The following is a 25,812-nucleotide window of genomic DNA, read 5'->3' as shown; positions in this document are numbered from 1 at the left end:
AATTACTTTTGGAAAGTCATTGTTTGGTTTTATAACAATGTGTTTGTTGAGAATACCGTTATAAATGGTATTCTGATTAAACCACCAACAGCCATTTAGGTTTCTATTTTCTGATCTATCTTTGCAATCACTGTAAATTAGACTTAACAATATCCCTAAATCCATATGATCAAAAGTATTAATGTAACGGTACACTGGCGAAGAAGGGTTAGACATAGGCCTGAAATACGAAGTAGGCCGAAAACTAGCGAACAGTCTCGACAGCCGATTTACCTGGCCAAAAGTTTTATCGGCTTTTTTGGTGATTTTCACGATGGGTCTAATTTTCCAATATGTACAACTGTCCCACTTCCTTTCACTAGTGTAGCTCGTCCTTAATAGCTTATCAAATCCCGTATAGAAATAAACACACAATTTCAAGAACTTTATTTGAATATTTGTGTATTTTATAATATGAGACGAGCATAAAATTTCAGCAACAGAGAATATAGTGGTCAAAAGTCTCCTCACCGAGACTACGTAAAAACAAGGATGAATATTCAGCAAGGAAAACCATGCCTCCGCACACCTCAACTCACAGCAGTGAACAACTGTATACCAACGGTATTGTAAGTGCACGTGATGAATATGATTCTACAGTTCGTTATAAGGTCAGTCATTTCAGTATATGATTACCCTTACGTCGGCGTCGGCGTCGGCGTCCAGAGCTTGCTTAAAGTTTTGATGGCACTTTCACTTTATTTATTACTTAAATTTTGTTTCAAACTTAAACCGTCCCATGTGGTTCTTGAACGACTTGTGCATGAAAAGAAATGGAACTACTGCCTTACCCTTGCATGACCGTAAGTGGCATCTACATACACTTAATTTTGCTGAATCTGTGTGATTCCAGCAGCTATACAAGTTGTTATCCCACACCTTATATTTTTATTTCTGTGTATGTTGTTTTGCGCAATATAGCTGTACTGTGTTAGTGCGCCGTAATACCCAAACAAAATAAACTTTAAACAGTTGTTCGTCACCAACACCCACATCATTTGACACAAGATCATAACTATGGCACCAATGTTTTATGAATTATGCCTCCTTTTTACCCAGAGTTTAGAGCACATTCATTTTATCTCTGTTATTACTGAATGGATTTGATTCAAATTCAAAAGTGTTTTATCATATACTAGTAATCCCACATGTCGGGTAACCTATGTACTTATATGTCATGAAATTAACCTAAAGAGATAAAGCTGCTTGCCATATGACGAAGTATATGTACTGTACTATATGTATGTGTTTTCGGCTTGGATTACAATTAGAAGTCATTGAAAATCTGTGAAAAATGTATCAAAACCAATTAAGATTGCTCCCACAAATGGGTATTATAATCATTATTTGGTCCAGGAGTTTATTATTTACTTTCTGTCTATATGTGCCATTACTATTTAAAATAAGGTCACATCCGTAGACGCCAAACGCATTTGATTTTTAATAGAACGAAACAGTTTTACGGGCTGTAACAGCGCGCATCGACCGAACTGTCACCGATTGACTGTCGATGATTTATTGGAGGCAAAATTACTATCGTACAACCTCCAAGGTTATGGAACTGTGTTTGGAGACAAAACTATCCGTTGGTCATGCAGTTTCTAATTTGTGCAAATAAACAACCAGTCAGATGCCGGAGTTTTGATACCAGTCCAAGAACTTAAGCTTTCTAACCCTGGACCTTTATCTCTTATTGTTGCCTATAGAGTAATCATCAGCACATATTTACCAGTTTCTAAAGTATACAGCAGTAAAATGTAGAAGTCAAACCAACCGTAGATATGACAGTGTGATACAACATTCACAAAATTGTCGTTGAAAAGAAGCAACTTAGCAGATCCTAAACCTTTAAACTCTGTGTCAAACTAACTAGTTAAGAAAAAAACAAACATGAGTATCCAACAGGTAAAGCCACACTTCCTCAAAGCGCAACCCACAGCATGCGGACGTGCACGAGACTAGCATACATAGACAAACACATGCACAAAGACAAAGTAAACACCCCGAGGACAAAACGACACAGTCGGGCACCGCCCTGGATACAGTCAGTGGCAAAACCACCAATTGGGAGCTTAAACCGGTAACTGGTGCGCACTATCCGCATTCTTATCCCCACTATGTTTCAAAGTCACAGGAAAGTGTAAATAAAAGTAATGTAATCCTCTACAGGTAAATCCCTAACACGCAATGGCAACAGAAGGCATGACATGTAAAACACACAAAAAACGCTTATAAATTTATATAAAAAGCAAACCTTAAGAACCAACAACGCAAGTACTCAATGTCTTAGCAGAATACAAAGCAGCAAGAGGCGCGACGAAACAGGCCAGAAGACAAATATCAGAAAAGATTTGTCGCGGTGGGATTAAAAACTGCCTATCGTGAGTCCTCCACCTGTTATATTAGACACGATCAAAGACGTTAGCGTAGCATCCAATTACAAATCAACATTGTAGCATGCAAATTACTGTTTCATGTAATGGCCCTAACAATAGGGAGCAGAAAATAGTAATAACCATACTTTGTTTCTGGCAAGTACATTTTTAAAATGTCAAGGGCAGATTAATTACAGCGTATTTGTTGTTTTCTTCACTCAGTTATAACAAAAATACCTGTCATTCCGTCCCATTTTTTTAGAATATTTATTATGTTGTTGACGTTGTACCTGGTTCATACTTCTTCGAAAACCGACCACACGCACACAGATGTCGAGTAAAATGAATAATTTGAAGCTTATCTAATATGTTTAGCTGTTTCTACGCGTTACCTATCAATTATCAATTACTTTTCTTTCATTTTTTATCAATTTTCAGTATAGTTCCACATATAATAAATTTTATGATAGGGGATATATTGGCTCATGAACAATTGTAATAATATGATTTTTGTTTTTGTTTTTAATGGTGGTATTCTTTCTCTTAAGAAACAACAATTCTGTTGTTAATTACGTTGTATTATATTGATCATGTATGTAGACTTTAATAAATAAACAAATAAATTGTATTATTATATACTCGTTTCTATTCCCCGTTAAGTTACACTGGTACCGGAAACGTCAATATTTTTCCATACACTGACCCCTGAATTTCATATCGGGTGCGTGACGTAATTCAGTATGTGTTGTTGCGCTATTTTTTTTCTATTTAGTTCAGTATTGTGAATCCTATTCAGGCTATTGACCATATTTATGATATTTACATAACATTTATACGTGTAGATGCGTATGTAATAAAGTCGCGCAATATTTCCGCTGAAGAACGAGTGCATATTTCCCGATACAAAGCTAATAACCTATAAACATTTCTTAGGTTACAAAGCTTGAATGATGGAACTGTAGAAGACTTAATTATGTATGTGGCGTGAAGTATTCAAAGAACGACCGAATACCGTTAATACATAGAATAACATACCTAGATTGAAAAAAACAAAAAACATCACTAGTTACCCTCATTGAGATACACCAAATACTTTTTAACATTCCAACCTAAACTTCGTCTTAAATTTTCGAAGTAACAATAGGTCATTGTTTTCATAATTATGATGCACGCTTAACAACTGTATGGAAAATTATGATCAAGCAAACTTTACAGAGAATGCAGGTCGGTAATTCGTACCATACTTTCTGACATGAACATAACTGCCGCTGTCCTCAGCAATAACCTTTAAAAGTACAAATAAATATCCTATTTGTTGTTTGCACTTTTAACAAAACAGGTCAACTATTTCGATGACTTGGAGAGAGCACAGACTAGTACGAAAACAACAAAAACAGTACTTATAAAATCAGCCCTGTTGCAAACAATTAATACTTGTCACATAAAACGTTCATGCAATTTGTCATTTTAGGTTTTAAATCAGTTCTTCCTGTTAAAAAGCAAATTCAGCGAAAACAATTTTTGCTGTCGTGTTTATAGGAAAATAAAATTTTGTGAGTCCTCATTTCATCTATGTTTAATTCATGTTCAAGTCATCACATTATCTAAAACAATCCTAGCAAAACGATCGTACCGCATTGTTAAAGGCTGCACATACTTGTGAGAACTGGCGTTGACGAATGCTCCCATCTCACTTCTTGTTGTGTTTACTTAGTGTTTTAAAAACAATAAATTGTTGGGGTATGTTATCAGCAAAAACGATAACAAGAAAATAAAACATTATAGAGACGGATTTAGTAATCATCTGAATTGCTCTTGGTTCTCTAATTTTAGCCAGATTGTTGCACTGATACCTAAAATTGACCATATTTGTATGTTTTATTTCATACAATCGTTTGTTTTTTGTTTTTGTTTATTTTTGCCACTGGGGTTAGAATTTAGGTCAGTGGGGAATCGTTTTTCCCTTTTAGCGTGTATTATCTCTGGTAAGCGTAAAAACGCACTTACAGGATTTATAACATAATAAGATCTGTGAAAATATCCTTCGGACGCACAGAATGCAACAAAGCAACGTAATAGCAGACTCGGATTGATTGAGTCTGTTCATGAGAGGTTATGAAATGTGCAACACCCCTCACGCCCCCCTCCCCCCACCCTAGCACCGGCTAAAGCGGAATTTTTATTTCAGTAAAAATGAGTGCACTCCATGATCCCAAAAGACCAGAAAATATAACAACACTGAGTTCAAGAACGGGGAGACTTTTTACAGCCACCACACGGGACTTATAGACTGCTGTTGCTGTAACATAATAAAATCTGTGAAAAGATGCTTTGTTGCAGTGTATGCTCTCTAAGAATGATTTTATTGACGATCACAACAACAGTCCTTTAGTGCCGTACACGACAGCAGTCCTTTAGTGCCGTACACAACAGCAGTCCTTTAGTGCCGTACACGACAGCAGTCCTTCAGTGCCGTACACAACAGCAGTCCTTTAGTGCCGTACACAACAGCAGTCCTTCAGTGCCGTACACAATAGCAGTCCTTTAGTGGCGTACACAACAGCAGTCCTTTAGTGCCGTACACAACAGCAGTCCTTCAGTGCCGTACGGCGGCCGTAAAATTACTCCGTATTTTGACCTAACGTTATTATATTTCAAACCTTTAGGGATTACGAGGTCAATTAAATATATATAGGGATCCGCCTAAACCGGCGATTCTTGCGCGATGGGTGTTGGATGTTTCATTACCCTTTCACGGATGGATTTATTTTGTTTGGTTGTATTCTATCCTTCATATAGATTGTAAGAAGAAACATATGCACTTTTTAACCAGTACTTTCTTAGAACAGAAACTCAGCACTGTATGATAAAGTGGCTTTCGTGATATCATTTTATGAGCCGTGCCATGAGAAAACCAACATAGTGGCTTTGCGACTAGCATGGATTCAGACCAGTGTGCGCATCCGCACAGTCTGGTCGGGATCCATGCTGTTCGCTAACAGTTTCTCTAATTGCAATAGGCTTTGAAAGCGAACAGCATGGATCCTGACCAGACTGCGCGGATGCGCAGGCTGGTCTGGATCCATGCAGGTCGCAAAGCCACTATGTTGGTTTTCTCATGGTGCGGCTCATATCGTAACTCGTTCTTCTGTTCTTGTTACTTACCACAACCTTTACTCTAAATGGTCTTCTCAGAAAATATATTGAACGTTTCCGTGATGTTAGAATCTGCCTACCAATAAACACGTGAACGTGCAATCAATTATACGAGAACGACAATACATTTCCGTAATTTTAATGAGAGAGTATAATGACGAAATACACTATATATTCTATCTAATAAGTAATTTAGCTGGTTTTTATACGAATTCGAATATCTTTATTAGCATAAAACATAATAACAATGTTTATAGCCATTTCAAAATGAAATACAGTGTAAAATATTTGCAGAAGAGCAAAACACAAAATGAACACAATAAATAGAAAATTGTTTTCCATATAAAATGTATTCAAATATTGACTTATATTCAAAAGTAATGCTGAGCAGATTTACGATAGCAAAATATGTGGGTTTTTTTGGCAGTTCTTCATTGTTGGCCAATGACAAAAATATGATTTAAAGTATTTATTTCTTACATCACGGAATTTTGGGCAAACAAGTAAAAATGAAATTAATTTTCAACTTGATTCATGTTCCAGGACCTACATATTCTTTGCTCTGGAAGGGTATTATCATATCTTCCTGTTTCAATAAGCTATGCGAGGAGGTTGGCGAATATTTGGTTTCAGTTAAAACGTCTATGTAATTTTCCATTTCAAAATCGTGTTTAAATATACAATATGATTGAAGTTGATTCAAATTATTGATGTCTGAATACCATTTTTGTAAATTTATATCTAAAATTCGATGTTTAATAAGTTGAAAAGAAATACATATATTGGATTGTTCATTCCACACTTATGAAAGTCAGTGTCGCTGTAGAATACATTTCACTTGAAAAGCCCAGCTCTTTCCATTATATGAACAGTTTTGATCAGCATCATATCTTAACATCAAATATACTATTTTAACATGGGATGAATCACACTGACATAATATTTTAATCCAATATTTTATCAGATTTATCTTGCATTGGATTACAAATGGTACCCTTCCCTCGGTAAAGTGCTGACAAATAGGTAGATTTTTTCACGCCGAGGATCCGTCTTAGAAATTTAGTATGTATTTCGTTTTGTTAAACATTATGGGCGGCGGTCACCGCCAAAATTAGTAAATATACAATCCATTCATAAATAAGTCAGTCAGTGCAATGCATTTCAACGCCGTCTAGTCTAAAACTCAATTCCGTCCAATAAATTTGCATTCAACGCATTGAAACCATGTAACACAAAACTTTATTCTATCCATCTAAACATGGAACGATGCGTTGAAAAACTTGTTGCAATGCACCGTACTATGAAATCATCCAACAAAACATGATACCATCCAGCTCAATGTGAAGCCGTCTAACAGAACATGAGTACGTGCAGTGTTAAATGAAATTACAACTTGACGCCGTCTAATGCATATTGAAACCGCTTTGTGTAATTAAGAGCGGTGTGTAATAACTTGATGCCATGCAGTCCAATTTGAAGACGTTTAACGCAACATGAGTTCGTGCAGTGTAAAATGAAACGATTCATTAAAGCTTGGCGCCGTCTAATGCATACTGAAACCGTGTTGTGTGATTTGGAGCGGCGTATCAAAATTTGATGCCAAGCAGCCAAATGTGAAGCCGTTTAACGAAACACTAGTACGTGCATTGTAAAATGTTAATAAGACTATCAGTTCATAAGTTTGCCCTGTTATAAATATAGATTCTGGATCAGTTTTTCATAAGAATATCTTAAAATTTGTCCTAAAACCGACCTTGTGGTAAATTTCTAACAATTAATTTGACACTGTTCCATGCAACTAAACATAATGTATTAAAGACATTAATACTTGCCAGAGCTGGACCGGGAGGTGATAATCGGCCAGGAATTCCTAATGGCTCGAGGGCTTATTCATTTTCCGGGCCGATTATCACCTCCCGGCCCGGCTCTGTCGTGTATTAACCTCTAATTTATATAATGTTATGTCTAGATATTTGAATGAGTCTACTATTTCAATTACCTCGTTATAAATCAAGAAATCATATCGAGAATGTCTCCCATTTTAAAAAATCATAGCTATTTGCAATTTTGCAAAAATAACTTTATCATCAGCATTTAGGACGAGGAATAATTTTAATTCATTTATTGTGAAAATTCATCAAGATCCGAGTTTATATTGTCCATCAAATCATATACGAAAAGCATAAAAAGTAAATGTGAGCTCGGATCACCCTGCTTTAAACCGATGTTCTGAGCATGTCAGCTTGCATCTTACGCATGATTTTACCACGGAATACATCAATTTGATAGTTTTCACCAACCTGCTACTTTTATTTTCCGAGAGAAGTTTATACCAAAGAAATGAACCATCAATTTTATCGAGCGGAGAATGGATATACAATTAAATATACAATCAATGATCGATTTGCCCCTTTGAAAGCCAAACTGGTTGTCAGAAACTGTTTCGTATTTGTTTGTCCATTTTGTCAGTCTGTTAAGTAGAGGTCGCTACATTTATCAGCGTGATCCCGTGATAGTTTTAGCATCGTTAATATCTCCTTTTCTGAATATTGGTGTCCCATTCTCCTGTAGCATATTTTCTATTGTATAAATTCAATAAAAATGGTGAAATGAGATAGTAAAGAGCTTTTTAGGATTTCGCTTGTCAAATTGTCAGTGCCGGACATTTTATGTTTTTTTGTTTTTTTTTGAGAAAATAATGCCGTGCGCAGTACTACGTCCGCACACCCTGCAATATCTCTGGCATACATGTGCTGATGCTCCGTATTATTGTTGTCTGAAGGCGTCCCTTGACTGGCTGGCTTTGCGTCTGACTCTCTTTTAACCAATCGCGTCTCAGAAGGCTTCCTTCCCTGCCTTCAAGTTCTTATTCACCTCCTGTTTCCAGACAGACCCATCTCCCGGAATCTGTGTCTATGCCCGCATGATTTTAGGTCTCTCTTGCAGACATCCTTGAACCGAAGGTGTGTCCGCCTGCAAGTTCCCCGTACAGCAGGTCCTTTGGTATGCGTCCATCATCCATTCTGTGATCGTGACCGAGCCAGCGTAGGCAGCGTTAGTGAAGGAGTGTGTACATTGAAGGTAGTCCCGTTCTTGTAAGGACGTCATTGTTAGTCAACTTTTATTTCCAGGTAATACCTAATTCTCTGCGCAGACAACAAAGATGAAACACATGGAGTTTCTTTCCTGTGCAGCATGCAAATACCATAACCTATCATAAACAGACTCAGTCCTCTATTATTTTTGATTTGTTGTATACTGTACTTCTAAACGATCTTCTCATGGATTTAATTGACTCAAACATATTTATTCCCTACAATATTCATCTTTACTTTTATAGTATATACATGTAATATCCCAATATTCTTACAATTTTTTTTTTCATTTTGTCATTTCATTAGCCGATGACCTATAACCTAAATTTAAATCACAAAAAGAATGTAACATTGTGTTGCAATTTTGTATGGAAAAGATCTCGGTCGATTTGCCAAGCGTCGGAAAAAATGGTTATGTACCAGGCTATATATTTGTTTGTATGCTTGTTTTGTTGGGTTTAACGTCGCATCGACACAACTATAGGTCATATGGCGACTTTCCGGCTTTGATGGTGGAGGAACTTCGGACCCCAGGTGCCACACCCTGCGTTATTTCATTACGGGCGGGCACCTGGGTAGAACCACCGACCTTCCTTAAGCCAGCTGGTTGGCTTCTTTACATGAAGAATTCAACGCCCCGAGTGAGGTTCGAACCCACACCGGTGAGAGGCAAGTGATTTGAAGTTAGCGACCTTGATCACTCGGCCACGGAGCCCCCCCCCCCCCCCCCCCCACCAACAGGCTTTATAAATTGTCAATGTAACGGCATCTCTGATCTTGATGGAGAGACACAGTTCAATAGTATGGTAAAAGTATATACAAAAAGCTCTTATTGTCCAGCATCACGATTAAAATATTTGGCTAAAATTACGACAAAATGTAGTTCTAACTTGTCTGTGTAACAGTGTCATGTTCCTGGTAATCAGGACTGGGAATGGTCATTCTGAGCTTTGTAAGTTCGGTTTAGAATTTTACACTGTACTCTGTTTTTCACTGGCAGTCATTAGGACTCCTTCTGGTCTTGAGAAGCATTACTATGGCGGCACGTGCTAGTTACCATGCAAGCTGTTGCTATGAAGTTTGTCATATATCACTTTACTAGGAGGGCCGCTCATCAACGAGTATGTTTACCTAAAATGCATTGGTTTATTGTAAACTAACTGTTGCAAATCAAATTTAATGGTGATAAACAAAAGATATTTGGCAAATGTTGGAATGATCATCACTGCAGTGCCTGTGAAATATTTACAGTGAATATTAAAACAACTCATTTAAATATAGTACCAGTTGCGATCTGTCCAGTGTAAACGTATAACTTCAGTAGAATGGTATTTCTCTCTGATGCACTTGAAGTTCGAAGTTGTGTTGTTACCGGTGGAACTACAGTAACAGACATATACTTTGGAACTTGAGAAATACAAAAACTTTGTAGACCTACCCTTACAGTTCTAGCATATTAAATTTAAAATTGAATACAAAATTATATCACATGTCAATTCAAGATAAAAGCATTTATAAGTGAAATTTTGGAAGCAATCATTTTGTATCCACAGACAAAGGTAAATGTTTCGTGGATAGTCGACAAAAATCTCCAGCGAGAATGGATGGAATAACTATACACCAGTTTAGGTATATATGCCGCAGCAGCGAATCGATACCGTAGTACAACCTGCTTACAACCGTCTTTATAAAAGCGCGGGAACGAAAATAAAAAAGAATGACTTCTTGAAATGCTTTATCAGTGTTGTTATTTACAAGCGATGAGTGCTGTACTAAATTGCGAGTTTTTCAACCATACAGAAGTATTGCTGTCTGGATCTAATTGGTTTTCTTCTTCTGTCTCTTTTTCATTGTTAGATTTACTTTGTTTAACTCTTATTTCTACAATTAAATATAAAATCATTGACACGATTAACAAAATTATGGCGATTATCAATTTTGTTGACACGCAGAGGAAGTTACTATAAACAAATGTCAATGTAAAACCAATCGCTTTCCAGGTATGATAGTTGGCGAATGCGGAGTTTTTCTTCTCCGGGAATAACAGTGCAACCAAGGCTGAAATATAAATGATATGTTTAACAATCCAATGAAATTTCTAACAATTCCTATACGAGGGATTAGGTCGCAGATTATTATAATGTTGCATATATTTGTATAATTCCAGAAGTATATTATTTGAAATAAAGTTATATGATTCGTGACGAACATAAAAAAGAACTGATTTTCATTCTGGATTTAAAACTAGAATTTAAGTGAAACATACATTGATTATTTTATTTCGGTTAAAAAGAACTTCTCTCACCATTAGACTGTGTTTGCCATATACCTTCAGAAACACCCCATATAACTGGAATAAAAAATATGAGCAAAACGTCCTAAGAACTTGGTATCCATATATATAACGTTATCAAAATACCAAGATTTACCAGACCAGCGAGAGCAAATAAAACGTATCGTCCCGTATACTTCGAGACTCGAGCAAATATGAGTGCGAATACCGTCGTGGAGCCACCATATGTTGCCATGACGAATCCAAGCTTCTGAATTCCTAATGGGCAGCTGATGAATGCCTATAATGAAAATGCAATAGGAAATTATAATAATGTTTAATTCAATTCAATTAAAATTTATTCAGGCAAATATTATATATAACTGATACAGTAAAATACTTGTATACAATAATCAATATACTTAAAATGCTTTGATTAAAATATTATAAACAATCTAGGTATAGATATGCTAATTAATACATGAAAGATTTAGTTAAGTATATTTTATAGTTTATGACATAGAAAAATGATATGATCTTAACGCATGGGATGACCCATTAAAGTAAAACTAATCACTTATTTTCAATGGGATCCCAAATCAAACATTGCAAATTTGATTAACGCACCTATATGTAGGACGAAAAGATATATGTATATTTATAAACATCGGTACAGTTAAAACAAATTAAGTCTGACATGAGAACTGAAATGAGAAATGTCTACCATAATAAACCAAAAAAGTAACACTTCTGAAGTTTACCTTAGTATAGTCAGTCCATAAAATCGCTTGTTCCATCGCCATAAACATTATCAAGGGTATCAGAAAAACTAGGTTTATTTCTGTGAGACCCTTTCCACATGAAGCTAAAGATTTCAAAATATTTGCTTTTTCTTTTGATGCCATTTTCTTTAATGGCGGCAAGAATATTGAAGTTAGGAAGACACCAAACACATCACATGCTAAAAATATTCCCAGTAGTATGTACACAAGATCACGGTCGGGTTCGTTAATATTAGATACATGAACTGCCGTAGGACAATCTTCACTGCCACAAAACTTTACTTTCGTTGCATTAACTGAGGAGCTAATTCTGTAGCCGCCCTGTTGAAGAATTAGAGATGAAATGAGGTTTCCCGTTATTTGCGTGGTTTCATACATTGGGTAGAAAATTCCATTAAATTTACTAAGAACAGGATGACAACTTTTCGAAGTTCTTTCTGCGTAGGAATATGCCATATTAGCCAGGTACACACTTTGAGAAGTCCACATTGGTCCAGCAGTAAGACCTAACAACACTGATGATGGCACTAATGTCGAAAAACTTGGATAAAAATTACTTCCCATATAAATCACATGACACATGAAAGAAAATACCAAGATGTTTTTCTCCCCAAAAACATGAATAATAACAGGTGCGAGAATGCCTGAGATTATTATACAAGCGTACATACATGACAAGGAGATGATTCCAAGGCCTTGCTCTTGGTTCAAACTACTTTGAAGATTTTGTATTGCCAAGTAAGCAGTAAAAATTGCTGTAAAGGCGCCCGATAACACAAATGTATTTCTTAATTCATTGCCCGTCGACTTCTTATCCATTTTGTTTAAATCCATTATGTGCTTCATACACGTACTCTTTTAGTAACGTTGCATTTTCCTCCGATTTAAACCGTTGTTAAATGTTATATGTTGTTTTCTTTCACATCGTAGATTATTGTCAGTCTAAAGATAAGACAGGAGATGTTATTAATTCTAATGTAAAAAAATAATTAATCTCTGCAAACGTTGACAAGAATCTATAAAATAATCCCCATCAGCGGTTCTACTAAATTAATTTATGTATACTGTGATAAAAATAACGACAAGAGCCACGTGCTAACAGTGAAAGTTAACGCTATATGCTGTTGAAAAGACATTCAGAACGGATATACATCTATCGTATTTCATTGAAGTGATATTTTGTATAACACTTTCACAAATATTAATTACTGACAATACAATGCTTATTGTCTTCGCTAGTATACCGCTCGCTATTAAACCATAATCTGAAGGTTTTGTGTCAATATTCCGTACTATTCATGCAACGTTTGTTTTTATACATCATAGATTTAAAAACACTGACAATAAAATATGCTTTTACATAAATAGCTAATATCATCTATATAAATTACGTACTCAAATGTTTTAGATTATTGAAAATAACAAATCGGTTTACCTTGTTTATATATTTACATCTTAGTCTGCGTTAAATTTACTCTAATACATGTATTTTAAAAGATAATAAGTAAAACTCACTTCCTGGATGAATAGAATAGTATAAACACATATAGGAAAAGTCACGTCGGCCCTGTTAAGTTTGTTCAGAGCTCCACAACAGATGTCACCCTCGTCATCTTGTAGGAAACTGACACTGGTTAATACAATGTACAATATTCATTCAAGCATTTGTTCAGATGTCAGTAATCAATTGGCAGCAAAGACTTTATCGATTTATTTAAGAAAATCAGTGTACTAGTATATATGTATGAATGATAGAATTCATAGATTTATAGGTAAGTGTATTCATTTCAACATAAAATATACAAATACATTGAAGTTTTTAATATATATGAATTAACACAGCCATGTCATTTAATAGCATGTGTTAAGGATAACAAAAAAGTTAAGATGAACTCTTGTATTCTTTATGGTTATAATGGTCAGGCCAGGGTTAAAGAGCGAATTTGCATTAAAGAATGGTTACATCAGTGATAAAATGAGTAAACAATCATTATCCATCCATATGAGCGATTTATTTCGCCACTTCCGTTGTTGGTGTATTTTGTACGGACTGTTGGTTGGTGTACTTTGTACGGACTGTTTGTGTACTTTGTACGGACTGTTGGTTGGTGTACTTTGTACGGACTGTTGGTTGTTGTACTTTGTACGGAATGTAACAGTATACATGATAGAGCGCTCAAAATGTTTAAATGTACTTCATGGTTATAAATAACCATATACGAAAACATTTCACCCGCATGTCATTCCGAATACTCAGTTTCATCAGCAAATAAATACAAAACACAGTTGTCAAATACAATGTATAGCATAGTGGAATCTTCCTCCATGGAAAAAATGAAGTATCAAACAGTCATTTCAAGCCGACGGCAGATATATTCAAAGGTTCAACAAATGTGACGCTTACCCGGTACTGTTTTTTCATTTAATGGAATCGTATCGCCAAGTGATTGCAACACATGACAACGATTCGCAAAATCGGTCCTATTTAAAAAAGAATTGATATTTTGTTGGGCACTTATATATTCCGTACATACAATATAATACAGCGCTCAGATCAAAGTTTGGCCAGAACAATTAAACGCGAACGCCCTTTGATACTCAGCCTTCTTTCCTATTTCCTCTGACTGTACTTCCCTGAGAGATTAGAGGAAGTTTATGAAGGAGTTTCGTAACATTAGACCAGTCGTTTATAAGATTATGGTATATCTATAATTTAGACAACAGAAGTGGGATCCAATACCTACAGAGCAAGAAATAATGTTATTTATTGCAGTAAAGATTTGAAAAATAATAACGACATATTTTCTTGTCATAAAACACTATATCACCCATTCTACAGGGACTTTACAAACTTGGTATTATAAGACGAGGGTAACTGTTTTGGCGTTAATGAGGCTCTCCATTCCATTTGCTTTCCATCTGCACTTACCACCAGTGACTGAATCTTTTTCTTGCATGCCATATTCAACGAATAATAGTAAAAATGAATTCAAACAAATAACTTTCTTATAGCGCGTTTGTCGTACAATAGCGCATAACTTAACGTTCGTAAACAGGAGGTATAAAAAGTACGTCATGACGTTACAAATATAAACGCAACGTAATAGTTTAGTTTTGTTTTGCTGTGAAACGTCATGATTTTCCAGGGAATAACGTTTTTTTTTTTTTTTAAATCGGAAGATATACTGTAATGAACTAAGGGGAACTATCAAGGTATTTGATTTTTATACGGTTTTACGTAAAATCATTATAATTACTACACGAATCTGCTACAAAGATGTAGTTCGTTATACGTCATATAGAGCACGAGAGTCATCTTACATCTCGGGAAATAAGATTCACTAGCACCAGTGAAATCACCAGAAATCCCAGTCTGGTATGCAAGAACTCGGTACAAGGTTATTTCCTTGTACTTTAAATATCGGCGTGAAGTTGGCAGTACAGCAGTAGCAGCAGTAGGAGCAGTTAACTGCTCCTATTGCAAGCAGTTACAGCACTTAACTGCTCCTACTGCCAGCAGTTACAGCAGTTAACTGCGTGTCGCAGTTAACTACCAGCAGTTACAGCAATTGATCGTGTGTACTAACACCAGTTAACTGCTACTACTGCCAGCAGTTACAACAGTTAATAAAGTTGTTTTACCAGTTAGAATGACGAGAATGACATAAGGTATTTATTTTGTCAGTGTCCTGCATAATTTATAATACTGCCAACAGTTAAATTGTGTTTCTAAAATCAGTTTTACCAGTTTCCTTCAAATGTATAATAGGCCGTCAAACCTACTATACATTTGTCCGTATCGTTTATAGATCATTGAAGCGCTCTTAATCTATTTATATTTTCAAATTTGTAAACCAAGTCTCGTGCGCATTCAGTTGTTCTTAATGTTACTGGATCGCGCACGTACAACGTCCAATGACGTTGTATTCACTTTTTGTTACAAAATTACTCAATGGTCATTTCTTTTACGGACATTGCCGAAGACTCATTATGTTCTGTTATTAAGTGTTACGTCCAATGATTTTACATGTGTGCTTCTCCCACGATAATGAGACGGGAAAAGTGTAGAGTCGAGATACGAACACACCTCATGTACCACCAAGTACGGAGAACATGTAAATTAGGTTTGGATTAGGGAACTAGGGTAGATTTATAAATAGGTTAAAAAGAGAGATTCCTTACATAGTTTCATTTAAAACATACAGTTAAAAATGTTTTAAATGAGTTTCACAATTGCTGATGTCGTAGGAGAGTTCATTTCATATCTTAGGACCACCAACAATGAATGACCCATTATATAATGCTGTTTTTAATCTAGAAACTTTGAAATGTTCGTTCGTGACCGATCAGTTGTTCTGTTGTTAGAATAGGAAACATTTATTTATTTATTTATCTATTTATTGCTGTGTTCTATTATTAAGTGATTTAAATGTTAGTAGACATGTGTAGTAGGTCATTCGATTAGTGATTGGCAGCCACCAAAAATCCCTGAGGTGTCATAATGTCAGCTTTAAGGATTATCCTAGTAGGACGTTTCTGAAGTTTTGACAATCTGTCTACGTTTTGGGCAGACGAACCACCACAAACGGTACAGCCACAATGAAATAAGGGAGGAATTTATGATTATAATATACAGTTAAAAATTCTGTTGGAACACATTTTAAGAGTAATTTGAGTAATGTTATGTTTCGTGAAACATTGATAAGAATAGAGCAGTCAATCTTTAGTGATGTTGTTGATATTTTTTCAGTTCGTCGGGCGGATTATAGCACAAACACTATTTGGCTGAAGCCACTCCCGGAAGTAATCACGAGTGCGCATGCTCCCCGAATAAACGAAAGAAATATATGTGCTGGTGGTTCAGTTGTACTACGACTCAATTAAGCCTAGTCTGCTATTGATCAATTTGTTTGGTTACGTTCTATTATCCAAAAATTCTTCTTAATGTCTAAAATTCCGCTTTTCTTATAGCGGAAACTCTTTTCCAGCTTGAATTACATCAGATTTCCGTTAACATATGAGTTTGCAAATGTAAAACGTAGCTGTATGAGACAGCTTTCTTTCCTAGTTTAGCTTATAATTGCAAATAAAGGAACAAAAGCTCTATCGAAATGGACATAATACACTCGTTCACAACGGGAATGGTCAGGAGTAAAAATCAAACATTAAAGCAATTAGCTGAGAAGAGGATGGCTTTTAAAAATCAGCTGAAAATATACAAGGGAATGAAAGTGAAAAAGATTAAAGGAACCAAAAAATTAGCGTAAAGTAAAAGTGAATTAAACCCCGTAGTAGGGACATGTGTGTTTGTAAGGATGTGTGTGCGGAGTGCGGAGTGTGGAGGAGGGATAGTAAGAAAATCAAGAACCTGAATTACAATTTTAAAAAATAAGTAGTAGGGGAAGGTGTTCCTGTGACCTTGACCACTGTAGGCCACTGACCCCAGAATAAAATGACTTCCTCAAGGAGAATGTAGTCATTGGGTAAGGTTACCTATCGCTATTTCATTTTCTTACATAGAGTCCGGAAACAATTTCAAGTCTCTAGGTCACTGAGACACGGACGGACGTATTTTAATATACGTGTGACAGGAGCACGGAAACGGTTTACAGACTTCAAGCTAAGAGTAACAGAGAGATGTCTTTAACTCAAGTCATCGGATCTTTCTCGGTTAAAGGTACGTTTGTCTCTTGAAAATTAGGCATAGACAAGTCGCTTTCATATCCTATATAATTGCCCAAGTATAGTATGAGGAAATGTTATTTCAGTTTAACAATGTTTACAGCGATCCATACAGATAACACGTAAATAGAAATAATTTTGCTTTCCTGATAAAATCCAGCCTACCCCACTGTTGCGTTTATAAAGTCCTTAAGTATATAATTAAAACAAGTCTAGATCTTAAGGTTGGTCTTTGAATTCAAATATTCACAGTTCATGAAAGAAGAACCGTGTCTGAATGTTTTGAAATTATTTTAATACACATAAAAGTGTTCAAAATATGGGAGTTACCACGCGTGTTCATTTTAAAATGTACTTATGAATAGCTTTGTAACTTATTTATTGAAAGCCAAATGTAACAAAGATACCTACAAATCCGTATTTTTTTATTTTCAGACTCATTTGAAATGTATGTTAACGGAAAAATATTGCTCTAAAAGCTTGAAAAGCCGATATTTCCGCCAAACAGAATGTATGTAGTTGCACTTCTTCGTCTGAAAAAAAAAAAAGAAACAAAAAGGATTATAGAAATGAAGCTTTATTGCTCGGACAACGTGATTAATTGTCATAGTTACTTAACATAGCTTAACGACAGTAATTTTACCTCATACATGGTATAAAACGACAGAAAATGGTCGATCGATTTTTCATCTCTACCTAGAAGAAATTGGAGCTTAAAGATACTATTTAGCTTTGAAACGTTTCTATTATTCTCTTATATTCTGTTCGCATTATTTTTCAGATGTTCACTGCAATATTTATATAGCCATACACAGCTCTGACTCTGAGAAGACAAATGACAGTCCAATTCGCATCTGTATTCTGTTTTAGTATTGAAGTGTAGACAAACCAATACCTTAAACAAGTTAAAGCAGCATGTGCTAATCTCTGGCCTGGCCTGGTCAGATGAGCCTAAATTTCGACCGGGCCAGGCCAGATTTTATTGTCCGTACAGAAATGAATGACTTATAAATACAATTACAGTACCAGACAGTATTAACCTTTATTGTTTACTTGCTGCAGGTCGAACAGAATGAGATACCAGGCCTCTGGAGAGTCATTAATTAGTCATCATGCATCTTATTTGAAAATTCGGATTTCCACTGAAGAAAATGGTGTAACTAAATGATAATTGCCCGTTTTTTTCTGTAGTAGAATTATCAACAGTCAACTTTAACACGTTGGTTTTAAAATGTCTTTAATTAGTTTACCTGTTGCAATATATATATAATGAATATTTGCAGCGAAAACACTCTCTTTGGGAATTGTAATTACATGTGTCCTTACTATCCTTAGCTGACCTCTTTAATTGTTCAAGTTGAACTTTTTATGTAAGTTTATGATGTTCAATTTATGGGTGGGTTATAAAAATAACATTCACTGATTGGTCAGGATGTTGGCATTTTAGATAATATGATATTTATGATACTATGTAATCTTCAATAAACAAAATTATAATAATTTGTTAGGCTATTCAATTAGGGAAAACCAAGCCACCAGTCAAGACTTCAGATCGTCTTACGTATCTTTATAGAACATCACTTTTTCCTACACCTATTTTTCTTGAAAGTTCTATCACAAGTTAACGAAAAAATGAAAAGAAAATAAGGGGTTGAGTAGTTCCTAGTGAAATGCCAGTCAGTTGTGGTCTGCTACCCTAAAAATGGCGCATATTTGCTCTTGTTCGCGCAATAAATACCTACTTCCGGTTTCCATCTGCAAAACTTGCCATGTGGGGTGTACGAACATGAAAACCGTCTCATTTCATGCAAAATGTATTCTGGTAGTGAAAAATTGTGATTAAAGCACTCATTCTACACGAATTTGCGTAAAAATGGGAAAATTAGGATCTATTTATTATGGACTTCTTTCGACTACACCACGGAAGCACATTTTTGACCGAATTACTGACCTTATTCCTGCAGTCACGAGTTATTTACCCAGATTATTTTTTTTATAAGTTGCATTATTTGCATCTAGATGGTAATATTCGCATACATAATTGTTCAAATAACAAATTGAAGTGATTTTTGTCGAAAATAACTATTTGTTTGACAAATGAAACAGGCTGCCGGATGTGTTACGTTGGCATCTCTGCTATTTTGCACTGTCTGTGACTTTCTCATCGTCACGTGGTACCTTGTGAATGCAGCGGTTATAATTAACGCAAGGGAAGGTAACTGCTGCGAGGAGCTTGGAATTTTAGCACTAACTAACTAGTTTAACTCACGAGTACATTTTGAGAAGTTTATAGTGATGATAGCAGACTATGACAGTAGCGGACAATAACGTGGATAGTGGATATTTTACGGAAGTTGGTGCTTTTTTCTAACATGTTAAATGGATATTTTACGGAAGTGTTTTCTTTTTGCCTGACTTCTTGGAAGTAAAATGTCCACCCCTTCAAAGCTGGTAAGTCATTTTTGTGTTAGGTATATGGTGGGGGCGTTCGAACGGAGTATACGGTATATTTGCTTTATTTTTTTTCTGTTTAACATCCTAATGTAGTGATTTGATGCGTCGCAATGTTTTTTCCCACATATTGACCATGCATTCGAAGGTAACGACGTATGTTAACCGATGTTTTGCATGTTTCAACAACACCACTTTTCCATCCTCGAGTTTAGTAATATGTAATCCGCGGAACGTGTTCAGCCAGAGTCGCCTCAATTAGGAAATAATAATTTTAACGTCAGAGGTTATTTCTAAGGTCACGGAGTTTGACTGGCCAGCTTGTTATGACAACAGCTTTCGAGGTCAGTTGCTCAGTCAAGTGTGACTTACCAATTCTGAGTGTTCCTTCTCAACAGAAGGAACGATAAACAACTACATTCAAACCTGTATTAAATACCCAGCCAGGGGAGCGACACAATTTGTCCACTTAATATAGGTGGTTTCTTAAGAAAAGTAGAAATTAGAGCAAAACTGTCAATTTGAGAAGTTAGCTGAATGACTGCTTAAGGCAGGTGGTTGCTCAATATAGGTGACCATTAATACAGGTTCAACTATATTCTATTTCCGTAGACTTGCGCAAAAATTTCAGATGATAATGACATTTATTATATGTAGAATATCTGTAGACATTGTCACTAGACTTTTACATAGGATAGAAGGGCTGTTTTATCCTTAATACAGTCGCAACAAATGTTCCATGCCATTTGTGAAATTTCAACGTATTCTAGATGCATGACGCGTATACCACAAGGAACTTTTGAAAGGTATTCTGTTTTCTATATCAAAAGTCTACATATTTTGTTGTTGTACCCCAAAGTCTGTTTATTATCGACTTGAAATGACAAACGTGCTTAAAAAGCTACATCTAAATGAAAAGCCAAAAATAGATTCGATCCACTAGCGTATCAGTTAAAAGGTTTACTACAATATCCCAATAAAATCGTTGTATTTGTCAGAAAAAAATCCTTTTCGTAAATGAATTTAAAGATAAATCAATAATAATGTATTTCAAAATCAGTGTAAAACAGCGTGGCATTCATTATTGTATACTGTTTTTATCACCTGCATATGAAATCTTTATAAATGAATTATTAAATGGTTCTTAACCAGTTTTAATATTCTCGTTGGATGGCAACATTTTGGAGGAGTGTGACATGTGTCACGGAGCTAATGCCCGTATGCTACTGTTAAGCGAGTAAGTAACTATATTGGATATTGCATCTGTGTCATTTCCTTGAAGGTCGTGCATTAATAATTTATCAGTAAAGGCCACGTGTATGTGCATTAATATTTGTTGACATTTTTGAGCAGCAATGTTAACAACGATTTAATAATATATGGACTAGGATGTAAACAAGGTAAGCTTATTTAGTGTTATAATGTAAAACGTATTCCGGTGTTGTGAACGTAACTAACATACATGAATTTTATTAAGTACGTGTACTCGCATGTTGGTAGTCTGCAACTGTTTTAAAGCAATTTCATAAGGTATCGAGTTTTAAACCGTTTAAATATAACAGTACTGAATTATGACACGAGTCATTACCATTATGGATTAAAAGTGTATGCGGTCTACCGGTAAAGGCATTTGTATTATTGTATTCCACGTTTGAAAAGTAAATAATCAACATAATGAGAGTGTTAGAGGGAAAGATCAGATGTATGGAATATTTCTTTCTACAGTAACTTGCATTTTACATTTCGAATATATAAAGCTGTTTGTTTTAGTAACGAAAAATAGAAAATTATGATCAACACGTGGTTCCGGCTGTTATTCTTTGTATTTCATCATAATAATATTGTACTTACTTAACATCATAATACAAACTTGTCAACGGTTCATTTTAGATTACAAAAAATGAGGAATATGTTATGAATTAATACTCACCTGTTTTTTTTTTTTTATATTTAAAGAAGACGTAAGTAAATGTTCAAATAATAAATATGTAGGGCTATTGTATTAGGATTATTTTCGCTATTCAGTTTACACATTACCTTTAATTTCTATTCTTTGCTTTTTTCAGATTAAAATAATCATCTTAATAATACTGGAAATCAGGAAAACAACATCTAGATACGAGCTTGTAGGAACAGAACAAATAGATTCATTCAAAATGGATATAAAAACGACAGGGAAAGAATACAGAAATACATTTGTGTTGTCAGGAGCCTTTACAGCAATATTTACTGCATACCTTGCAATACAAAATCTTCAAAGTAGTTTGAATCAAGAGCAAGGCCTTGGAATAATCTCCTTGTCATGTATGTACGCTTGTATAATCATCTCTGGCATCCTCGCACCTGCCATCATTCATGTTTTTGGGGAGAAAAAAATTCTCGTAATCTCGTTCATATGTCACGTAATCTATGTAGGAACTAATTTTTATCCAACCTTTGCGACGTTAGTGCCGTCATCAGTATTGTTAGGCCTCACGGCTGGACCAATGTGGACGTCTCAAAGTGTATATCTGGCTGATATGGCATGTTCCTACGCAGACAGAACTTCGAAAGATGGTCATGCTGTTCTTAGTAAATTTAATGGAATTTTCTTTGCAATGTTTGAAACCACGCAAATAACGGGAAACCTGATTTCATCTCTAGTTCTTCAACAGGGCAGCTACGAAAGTAGTTCCTCAGCCAATGAAACAACTGTAAAGTTTTGTGGTAGTGAAGATTGTCCAATGGCGGTCAATGGCACAAAAATTGATGAACCCGACCGTCATATTGTGTTTATCCTTTTAGGTATATTTTTGATATGTGATGTTTTTGGTGTTTTTCTTACTGCCTGTTTCTTGCCGCCGATGAATAAACTTGCATCGAAACAGAAAGTGAATCTATTGAAATCTTTAGCGTCATGTGGAAAGGGTCTTACAGATTTAAACCTTGTATTTCTGTTACCCTTAATAATGTTTATGGCGATGGAGCAAGCAATTCTGTGGACTGATTATACAAAGGTAAATATAGATAATTACAATTGTGATTTTTGCTGATAAAAAAAAAAACATTTAAGATTTTCACTTTCGCGTATATCCGTCAGGAATATATCGGTTTTCATTTTTCTCTTAAGACTTGATAAAATGAAATTTTCTAATGAGTATATTTGTTTTCATTATTATCTAGGCATTCATCAGCTGTCCATTAGGAATTCAGAAGCTTGGATTCGTCATGGCAACCTATGGTGGCTCCACGACAGTCTTCGCACTCGTATTTGCTCGAGTCTCAAAATATACCGGACGATACATTTTATTTGCTCTAGCTGGCCTGGTCAACCTTGGTATTTTGATAACGTTATATATTTGGATACCAAGTTCTGAGGACGTTTTTCTCATATTCTTGATACCAGTTATTTGGGGCGTGGCTGAAGGAATATGGCAAATACAGTCAAATGGTAAGATGAATTCTCTGAAACTAAAAAATAAAATTGGATATTCATATATTGCCGCTTTGGAATCAGTAGAAAATATTTTAAATGTCATCCTATTTTGACATATTACGTAGTCTGGTAGTTGATCAATTAGTTAAATTTTGCTTGGTCTATGATTTCTATTTCAGCCTTGGTTGCACTGCTATTCCCGGAAAAGAAAGACTCCGCCTTCGCCAACTACCATACCTGGAAAGCGATTGGTTTTACATTGACATTTATTTATGGAAACCTGCTCTGTGTGTCAACAAAATTGATAATCGCCATAAGTTTACTGATGGTGTCGATGATTTTATATTTTATTGTAGAAATTAGAGTTAAACAAAGTAAATCTAGTAATGAAAAAGAGACAGAAGAAGGAAACAATTTAGATCCAGACAGCAATACTTCATATGATTGAAATGCTTGCACAGTTGTACAGCACATTTTTATAGATAGTAACATTAATGAAGTAATTATTATCTAGTTTTATTTGCAGTGATTGATTTTAACTTTTGCACAACACGAATTGGTCAAAAATAAATTATGAATTTGTCTCAAGACATTATCCCCATCTACATTACTACAGCACTTTCACCTTATTTAAACATATATAAAACGCTGGCGTGTTTGACATTTATGTTTATTATTCTCTTGGCTCGACAATTTTGTTCCCGTTATATGCAATTTAGTATTATTGGTGCCATTATAACCAGTAGCATGTCCACCACCAACTGCAATCATTAAATTAGAATGGCTTCATACCCAAACGGTATTTAATAGTCATAGCAGAGTGCTGGCGGCCCAGTCGATGTTTCAATAAGACTACAGTTATACCGTGTTCACACTAGCAGATCGGTTTTATTTTCATCTGGCACTAATTAGCTATAATTGGTATTTGACATTTAAAACCCATCAAAATATAATCTAGTTTGCGTCCACACTAGACAAAGAAATGTGGTTTAAATATATACATGCAATGTTGGAAGTGAACAAATATTTTGCAATAAGCAGAAAAGGTTACAAAGAAGGGGGCTGACAGAAACAAGAAGGAGTCATCAATGTTTAAACTTCTGTGTTCATCTAAAAATTTCTGTTCATTCCATCTTTAGTCAATTTTGAGCATCAGCATGACTCCATATTGTAATTTAAGGTTTTTGCTTCATCAACACTCCAATTACTTTTGCCAGCCATAGCATCATTTGTTTGATACAAAAGAGAAACACATGGTATTCTTCAGCCAAAAGGTAAGATCTGGAGATTTGGGATTGTAAAACCATTTATAACTCACATTTGCGTTCACACTTGTAAAATAATGTAGTATTACTTTTTAATTTAGTATTAAAACCACCTCCCGAGGTAGTTTTAATGCTACATTACAGAAACCACTTGACCTTTACATAATTCACGTTTTACACCACATATAGTGTGGACGCAAACGAGTTTAAAAAATAAACCCAAGTTAATGTAGGATTGAAGCGTAGTCTGAACGCGGTATAACTGCAAGTAAACTACGTATACGCCGCAACAGAAAGTCACCTGAACACCGTGAATGTATTTTAAAACACCTCAGTTTTGCAGTCAATTCATAGCCGAAATATGAAAAACCCTTTCATTCAAAATATTCTTTTCAGGGTTCATGCACTATCTTTCAAAAAGTCTATCATATTTTGATGGATTCCAAGTCGTGTTGGTATTAATGGAAACGAGGATGCTGATACTACAGCAAAGAAATCCCTTTCATTGCCGCGATCTAATTCCAAATTACCATATACTGATTTTAAATCAAATGTAAATATATAACTTTTATCTAAATGGCAAATTGTCGTGGAACAATGCTTCATTCAATTAACCTCATGATATTAAACCTTTAGGGGAATGGCACCAAGAGAACAGATCTGTTCGCTGTTGTTCTTTCTCGCTGTCGAATAGGCCATACCCGTTTGACTCATTCTTACCTCTGAACAAAGAAGATCAACCTGAATGTATCCCATGTCAAACACCGCTGACTATTAAAAATATTTTAATTGATTTTGTGGACTTCGCTCTATTTTGACATTAAAACTTTCAAAAGAGTTGTTTGAAACAGTTTCCGTCAACGGTATTTTATCCTTTTTAAAACAGACAGGCATCTATCAAAAAATCTGAACATGAAATTTTTATTCACATCTGTTGCGATATCGGTATGTTTACAGCAGATATTTAACACTGGATATATGTTTTTATATAATTTTTTTTTTACAAATGGTTTTTAATGTATGTTTCCAATATAACTTTTTCTCGGCTATTCATGTTCTTTTTGTCTCAGTTCGCCGTAAAATCCAACTCACTCACTTCCTAAATTATCTAAATGATGTCTTCGTACAGTTTAACGTCAATCGGTAATTCAACCTGAAAATAAACAAAGTTTAATCTATGGCAGTCATGCGTGGTCTGGCATAAAATGGCACCAAAAGAACGTCTAAAATCTGTGTAAAGCGTAAGTAGTGCAAATAAAATCTGTGAAAAACAGAACGCA

At 35.2% G+C, this 25,812-nt stretch overlaps 2 protein-coding genes across 2 annotated transcripts; one reads left to right on the top strand and one right to left on the bottom strand.

The window, feature by feature from the left end:
* Window positions 1-10,589: 10,589 nt before the first annotated feature.
* LOC128556454 (protein unc-93 homolog A-like) lies at window positions 10,590-12,829 on the bottom strand. Its single transcript, XM_053541669.1, has 3 exons — window positions 11,699-12,829; window positions 10,971-11,238; window positions 10,590-10,723 (listed from the first exon to the last, which is right to left on the bottom strand). Exons 1-2 carry the CDS (start codon window positions 12,563-12,565, stop codon window positions 11,044-11,046), a joined length of 1,062 nt encoding a protein of 353 aa, XP_053397644.1. The 5' UTR covers window positions 12,566-12,829; the 3' UTR covers window positions 10,590-10,723; window positions 10,971-11,043.
* Window positions 12,830-21,015: 8,186 nt separating this feature from the next.
* Window positions 21,016-25,581, top strand: LOC123552117 (protein unc-93 homolog A-like). Its single transcript, XM_053541662.1, has 4 exons — window positions 21,016-21,252; window positions 21,919-22,848; window positions 23,015-23,282; window positions 23,447-25,581. The coding sequence occupies exons 2-4, from the start codon at window positions 22,009-22,011 to the stop codon at window positions 23,713-23,715; spliced, it is 1,377 nt and encodes a 458-aa protein (XP_053397637.1). The 5' UTR covers window positions 21,016-21,252; window positions 21,919-22,008; the 3' UTR covers window positions 23,716-25,581.
* Window positions 25,582-25,812: the final 231 nt, after the last annotated feature.

This window comes from Mercenaria mercenaria, chromosome 4, assembly GCF_021730395.1.
Source record: "Mercenaria mercenaria strain notata chromosome 4, MADL_Memer_1, whole genome shotgun sequence".
Lineage (NCBI taxonomy): Eukaryota > Metazoa > Mollusca > Bivalvia > Venerida > Veneridae > Mercenaria > Mercenaria mercenaria.
Note: the sequence above shows the minus strand (reverse complement) of the source record. Positions and strands in the feature narration are given on the sequence as shown.

What these genes read in the sequence shown, in the direction of transcription:
- LOC128556454 (XM_053541669.1), bottom strand. Translation starts at nt 12,565, where the DNA reads ATGAAGCACATAATGGATTTAAACAAAATGGATAAGAAGTCGACGGGC. An exon ending in TATGGACTGACTATACTAAG is followed by an intron (nt 11,239 to 11,698) that starts GTAAACTTCAGA and finishes TTTTCATTATAG; the next exon opens with GCATTCATCAGCTGCCCATT.
- LOC123552117 (XM_053541662.1), top strand. Translation starts at nt 22,009, where the DNA reads ATGGATATAAAAACGACAGGGAAAGAATACAGAAATACATTTGTGTTG. An exon ending in TGTGGACTGATTATACAAAG is followed by an intron (nt 22,849 to 23,014) that starts GTAAATATAGAT and finishes ATTATTATCTAG; the next exon opens with GCATTCATCAGCTGTCCATT. An exon ending in ATGGCAAATACAGTCAAATG is followed by an intron (nt 23,283 to 23,446) that starts GTAAGATGAATT and finishes TTTCTATTTCAG; the next exon opens with CCTTGGTTGCACTGCTATTC.